The sequence below is a fragment of the Parasteatoda tepidariorum genome, chromosome 3 (assembly GCF_982258835.1).
Source record: "Parasteatoda tepidariorum strain Cologne lab strain chromosome 3, Ptep-v5.0, whole genome shotgun sequence".
Lineage (NCBI taxonomy): Eukaryota > Metazoa > Arthropoda > Arachnida > Araneae > Theridiidae > Parasteatoda > Parasteatoda tepidariorum.
The window spans coordinates 78,563,815-78,569,393 of NC_141757.1; the positions used below are offsets into that span (position 1 = coordinate 78,563,815).

The following is a 5,579-nucleotide window of genomic DNA, read 5'->3' on the forward strand; positions in this document are numbered from 1 at the left end:
ACAGTTTTTACAGTTTCGTTCTGAAACTCTACAGCTGGTACAGTTATAAAATGTCATAGAGTTTAAATGAATTAGAAAAATCAACTTTTACGACGTTTTCGATACTATCTCGTTTCCATGGTTACTGACTGTAGAAATAACAAAAGGCAATGTTTACCAAATTTTAACATCTTGTTTAACGCTAATGTAAATTATTTTTGAAACATTTAATACAAATCTGTTCAACTCAATTATCTACTCTTGTTTATATGATCGTGGGAACAGATACCGGTAAAGAAATTGCATTGAAATGCAAAATTGTATAAGTTTGAGGCGAATAAATATAAAACTTTTATCTGAAGCTAATATTTGTAGTCTTTGTTATTGAATGTAAGAATCATATAATTAATTAAACAAATTATATACGCAATTATTAAAACATATTAAACCAAAACAAAATATCGTTTAGTATGATGTTTTAGTTACTAAAACGTTGCTAATACCGATTAATAAATACATACATGTTACTGATATATATCTTAAATGTACTTTCCTACAAAGTAACTTGTGTTACTGTTTCAAAATTAAAAGCTCATTTGATTTATGATCTGATTTTAGAATGCCGCCATTCTTAATTCAAAGTATGTTTCTTCATGCTTAACAAGTACCTTAAAGTTACTATATTGCAAAATTTGCTATGAGAAAATAAAATTTGATTTTGTTTCTGATAAAACTACAGGCTAATGTGATAGTGAAATAATACTGATAAGTATTTATTCTTTTTTTTTCTTTGTTTAAAAAGACTAGAGGATGTAGAAAAAGTTTCTTTGGGAAAATGTGTGAAGTACATATAATTGGACAGATCCTAGGAGCTTCAGAATTTCAGGAAAATAATTTATTTTGCAAATGGGGTTTGAACTCAGGTAATATTTTTCTTCTTCTTTTCATTAGGATTAATTTATTTTATAATGCTGAAGAAATGAATTATTAGAGGCCGACCACGGATGGGAGATTGTGGACCCGTGGGATAAAGGGGTGTATTCTTTAGCGTCAGATACTTTTTTTTTACCTTTAGAAATTGTTCACAAGTTCCTAGTTAATAAACTATTTTGTTTATATTTAATGCATATAATATATTTAAATTAAGCTGATTAGTTTTTAATAATTGTTTCCTAGAATCAATTAGATAATAACAATCACAAATTCCTTGCTTTAATTATTAAAATTTAGTGCAATTCTTCATTTTGTAAAATTCATTGGTATATATATTATGCTTTTTCTCTTCAATTTTCATTCGTATGGCATTTGTATCTTACATTGTATTGTATAGATATCATAAATTAAAATCCCATACTCTGCTGAATGTGTATGTCAATATTTTTAACTTTACAATTAGTACATCATATACATATGATGTATTTTGTGTTGACATATTACCCCAGGGGGTAAAATGGGATTAAAAAATATAGTTTTTATAACATTGCTATGATAAAACAATTACTACAATAGCATAGTTATGCTTTATATTTAATGTACAATGCTGTTAGGTATTGTCAAATAGAACAATCTATATAAATGGGTCAAAAGTTACATTAAAATTAATTTAATGCAGAGTTTACTTTTAGAGCCTTCTCTAAGAAAATCTTGATTTCACCCCCACTAGACTATTAAAAAGTATTATACTTTTCTGATAATATATATGTTCACGTTATAATTACAACTATCTTCATATTAATGTTTTTGTTCTTAGAAAGGATTCTGTAAAAAATAAAATAAATTTACTAAATGATGTTTGTTTGGTTCCCTTATTATCAGTGTTTGACAAGAAAATAAATTTAAGGTGCTAAGTTTTGACTGCATTTTTAGCCCATTATATTTTAACGTAAAATTAGTTTTGTTACTCCTTTTGCAGGAAACATTTATTATAACTTATTATGGTTCCAAATGAGCTTGTTATCTAGAGTTTTTTAAAATTATTTGAGTAGTCAAATTAATAAAAATAATTTAATCTTTTTTGAGAACTGTAGTAGGATTAAACTTTTTGTGCATTCCAATCATATTCTCTTTTTACAACACTATAAAGAAATGAAGTTTAATTCTGAAGAACTGTAATGTAATGTTGTCCAACAAGGAGGGAACTCTGATATCCCTCAAAATTGGCAACTCTTATATTAGGTTTGCTAGTGTCCATGAACTTCTATATTTCTTTTTCTATGTGTTAGAAAATATTTCTTAAAATAAGCACTTGTAGTGTTGTTTCTATGTATTAAGTTAATTTTTTAGTCTTTAAATTTATTCTTTTATGCAGCAATAAAGTTTTAAACTTATAATTCAGAATATTTCAGATTCTGATTTAATGATTCAGATCTGTGGCATTATTGTTTAGGTGGAAACAGTGCACAGTGTTCTAAAAACATGTTTTGATAAAACTGCCAAACAAATTTCAGTAAAGTGGGAGAAGTTATTCAGTATATAAAAAGATTTTGAATAAGCATATTCGATAAGTGTTACGATGACACTTCATTTATATTGTTAATTTATTTTCTAAAAATGTATTAATAAGTGTTTTAATTTTATTTATGGTAATAAACTTTAGAAGCAATTATTGTTTATTTTATCATTCCCTCATTGTGAGAGAGTGGCATTTTATTTTCCATAAATGTACTAATAAATGTTCTAATTATCTTTTATGGGATAGTTTAAGAATATATATTATCATTCTAATTTCATTTATGGGTATAAACTTCAAAAGCAAACAATATTATTTTCTCATTTCCTCCCCCGAGAGAAAATAACTAGATTGATTTTAATGAACTGGTTAGAAACATATTTTTGTTTCACTTTGTTATTTTTTAAAGTAGTTAAGGACTGATAGATACTTAAATTTATTCATTAAGATTATTATTTTAAACATGCTTACAACTAAAATTATTATTCACATTATCATTCCCCCCATTTTAATAAGATTTTTTTTTAATATTAAACATGATTGCTAGATTTTTCTTTAGTACCTTTATCTTATGACAAAAAATTAGTTTTTTCTGACACATTTTTTTCTTATTGTCACTACCTGAAAGAAATTCATTTGTATGGAATGATACTAATTCTAAATTTTTATTTATATGTTTATCTTGAAAAGGTGGAAACTGGAAAATTATCGAAGGTTTAAATGGAGGACAAACACAGCTTGACGATCCTTTAAGTAATGAAATGTGTTATTGGTGTCATCCAGTTGATGTTCACTATGCTACAAAAGGGATTCAAGGTAAATTTTAACTAAATCATTAAGTAAAATTATTTGTATTTCAGAACTTAAACTTTCCCTAATCCAATTTATATGAATGAAATTTATAATAATTAGAAACATTATATAAGTAGAATTATTTCAATTTAAATTTGGATTTTTATTAAAATATTTTCGCCCAGTTGAATTAAAAATAATTGCATTGTAAATAAGGAAGAAAACTTTCAGATAGCAAATACTGAATTTGGAATAGTTAGTTGCCTTGATAGTTATCTGGAATGTATTTAATCAAAAGCAGAATTCAAAGCAATGAAGATCCATTACACTGTATTTGATCGAAATTAATTTAAAATCTTTATTTCTTATTCTACAAAGAAATATTATTCTATGAATCTCTTTATTATTTAAAATAATTATTCTTTAAATAAAAGATACCAGATAAAAAATTTAAATATATATTTTTATGTTATTATATCATTTCATAAGTAATCAAATAACAAGGCTTATGTTTTATAATTTTTTTTCATAAGATTACAGAATTATATTTTGGAGTGTCAAGCATAAATAGAATAAATATTCTTCTAAATTAAACATGTCCTAGAAATTTGTTCATGATCTCATATTTTTATTTATCCTTTTCAAATCCATAAGTAATACCAATTCAAATGAAATAATTTTGAAACACAAAATAACAAATAAAATTAATCTTAGCAATACATGTTGTTTGTTCTTAATTTACTCTTCCATCATTTATTGATTTATTTAATTGCAATTTTTTCAGAATGTTTCATAACTCCATATTGCATTTCATTTCTTTCAAAGATGTATGTTTAAAAATAATTAGTTTAAAAATTTTATTTTTATAAAAATATGAATTAAGGAATATGCTAAGTAATGATATTAGAAGTGTGCAGGTGAAATACTGGATTCAAATAAGACATTTGTTTAATGCAAATTTATAGTTATCATTACATTTTTAGTTGCAGTTACTACATTACATTCCAGTTATTATTTTATGATATAAACTATTTTCTTCTAAAAAGGTTGGCCAAAATTTCACTTTCAAGTGTGGCATCAAGATGACTATGGTAGAGATCAGTTCGTTAGTTATGGATTTTGCCATGTACCTACTTCAAGTGGTTTTCATGAATTACAGTGTGTTACATGGAAACCTGTGTCTTCTTTCTGTGACAGAATCTATGAATATTTTCTTGGAGGTGGTTTGCAACTTAAAAATCCTTGCAATATATACCAAGGACTTGAAAGATACAGACTTCAAACAACTTCAAAAGGCATTATACACTTACATTTGCATGTAATTACTCGAAATTTTGATAAGTACAAAATTGTAACAAACTAAAAATCATATTTAAATAGGTAATAATTCAAAGTCCTTTAAAATTGATTTCAGATTATGTTGACTTTATAATATTCCTATATATAGTATTTTAAAACTACGCAAAATTATAATGATTTAAAAAAATGAGACATTAATAAAAACTTTATCAATTTTAACAACTGCAAAAAATTAAAGTGCCTTATCTGCTTTAAGATCTACATAATAGTTTTTCAGCAAGATAAAAAGTGAATGTCAAGAATGGATGTAAGATTAAAATTCATACTTTTGTAAAAGTTCTGCAAATTATTAATAAATAGTTAAAAAGCTAATGCAAATATATATATATATCATCATACTTGTCATTGTTTGACTTTAAATTTTTTCTACTATTTATGTTAACATGTGAAGACCTATATTTTAACATTTTTCTCTACATGATACATTTAGCACTTAGAAATAACATAATTAAAATAGTATCGGCCGTATTTGACAACAAAAAAAAATACACTATCTTTTTCAAAACCTTTAGAGATCTAAGCTAGTTTATGTCGATCAATTTATTTATAGCATGGTAATAATATCATAGGCTCTACTCATCTGCGTTTCATTAACTAAACTCTGCACTACAGGTACATTTGATAAAAATAGAATACAATTAGTAAAGTGTGCTGCTTCAATACCCACTTATCAGAAATGCAATATGGCTTGTCAAACTTTGTAATAGAAATAACATAGTTCAATTAAGACAACAAAATATTTTGATGTTGCTACTTGATTGTTGTGAAATTAGGAATAAATTTGAAATCAATTCAGCATTTTATTAGTATGGTAAAAATTCTTTAGTCGGTAAATGTGTCCTTTCATATTTATGAAATAAATTTTTTAAATCATTAAAAAAATAGTAATTCTGAACAAATAAAAGCATGTACCGCAATAAAAATTTTACCAAAGTTTGACTTAAGTAATGACCCATATGAGTAAGGAAATAAAATTTAAAGAAATGAAACAAAAATGTTA

General features: G+C 25.1%; 1 protein-coding gene across 2 annotated transcripts; it reads left to right on the top strand.

Moving 5' to 3' along the window:
• The first annotated feature begins 112 nt into the window (after positions 1 to 112).
• On the top strand, positions 113 to 4,901 carry LOC107439011 (B9 domain-containing protein 2). Of its 2 annotated transcripts, none has more exons than XM_016051465.5 (4): positions 113 to 369; positions 782 to 902; positions 3,119 to 3,244; positions 4,267 to 4,901. In XM_016051465.5, exons 2-4 carry the CDS (start codon positions 815 to 817, stop codon positions 4,581 to 4,583), a joined length of 531 nt encoding a protein of 176 aa, XP_015906951.1. In that variant the 5' UTR covers positions 113 to 369; positions 782 to 814; the 3' UTR covers positions 4,584 to 4,901. The 2 variants fall into 2 exon arrangements, with proteins under 2 accessions (XP_015906951.1, XP_015906950.1); XM_016051464.4 differs by having other exon boundaries at positions 120 to 270.
• Positions 4,902 to 5,579: the final 678 nt, after the last annotated feature.

Coding starts and splice junctions, on each gene's coding strand:
- LOC107439011 (XM_016051465.5), top strand. CDS start 815: ATGTGTGAAGTACATATAATTGGACAGATCCTAGGAGCTTCAGAATTT. Junction 903..3,118: donor CAAATGGGGTTTGAACTCAG/GTAATATTTTTC, acceptor TATCTTGAAAAG/GTGGAAACTGGAAAATTATC. Junction 3,245..4,266: donor TGCTACAAAAGGGATTCAAG/GTAAATTTTAAC, acceptor TCTTCTAAAAAG/GTTGGCCAAAATTTCACTTT.